Here is a 1,112-nt window from a genome sequence, read left to right on the forward strand (position 1 = left end):
GAATCTCAGGTTATCTGGTTCCCTTTTAACTTTCCTATGACCACTGATTTGAACTGATACTGAAATGGTATGATCCTTGACCTGGAATGTAATTGTTGTAGGAAACCACATGATTTAAAGCATTCGCTTTTTTTTGCTTTGTGTATGCAGATATCAACTTGTATAATGTTCTTCTATATTCTGCCTCTGCTTATTTTCAGGATGGAACCAAAGTCTATGGAAGGTGTGGAGGGTTCTGTGGGAAGTGTGTTCCTCATGTGACTACTGGTCTCCCAATTCAAGTAATATGAACACTCAGAAGCAGGAAGTATGCCCTAAAGAGGAGATATTCTCTGGAACATACAAATAATTGGTGCTCATTTTTTTACTTTTCCCTCCTGAAGATTTCCGGATATAAAATGTCTCTGTCATTTTTTCAGGGTGCTCATCAAGGATTCAAATTGCTACTTAATTTTTTCAGGGTCCTCAGAATAAGCAACAGATATGTGACTCTAATCACATCGTTTTTAAAGAACATAATAATTTATGGTAGCGAATAGAAGGATGTTTGAATGAATTATACCAAAACAATGTTGCTATTAACAGCTTGGACTGGACCACAATTATATTATACCTATAAACACACATGTAAATCTTTGCTCAGTATTCTACTGTACAATGAAATGTTTATTCTACTTATTGAAATGGAGCAAGTAAACATCAGGAAATAAACTTATTCAAAATTACTATAAACATTCTTGAATCTATCAGATGAATAGCAAATCAATAGTCACATTAAAAAAGTACATAGCCATTATACTTTCTGCTGATACAGTTTAGATGCCTTGTTTTATTTTTCCTTTAATTTTAAGTTGTGGATTATGGTGTTTCAATGAAAACAAAAGTCCTGAAACTGTGGTACAAATTTTGTATTAAAAATGCATGTTTGGGTTAAATATTAAATATGAAATTTTGTGGGTATAATACAGAAGATATACATTAGAATTTCATTTTTAAAACCTACCTCTTATTTGTAGTTAAAAGAACAATGCATTGTTTTTATAATGTTTATATTCTATTTTGCCTTTGTAACTCTTGTATGTATATATATATTCTTTAAAAAATCTATTTTC

The 1,112-nt window shown here is 31.1% G+C and overlaps 1 protein-coding gene across 1 annotated transcript in view; it reads left to right on the forward strand.

The window, feature by feature from the left end:
* The window catches only part of ADAMTS20 (ADAM metallopeptidase with thrombospondin type 1 motif, 20), a 169,514-nt gene extending 169,224 nt beyond the window's left edge, over positions 1 to 290 (forward strand). Inside the window, exon 39 of the mRNA XM_012638392.1 lies at positions 201 to 290. Coding sequence (XP_012493846.1) covers positions 201 to 290 — 90 coding nt within the window. The remainder of the gene's footprint in view (positions 1 to 200) is intronic.
* The last annotated feature ends 822 nt before the right edge of the window (positions 291 to 1,112 follow it).

The sequence above is a fragment of the Propithecus coquereli genome, unplaced genomic scaffold (genome assembly GCF_000956105.1).
Source record: "Propithecus coquereli isolate 6110/MARCELLA unplaced genomic scaffold, Pcoq_1.0 Scaffold13, whole genome shotgun sequence".
NCBI classification, from domain to species: domain Eukaryota; kingdom Metazoa; phylum Chordata; class Mammalia; order Primates; family Indriidae; genus Propithecus; species Propithecus coquereli.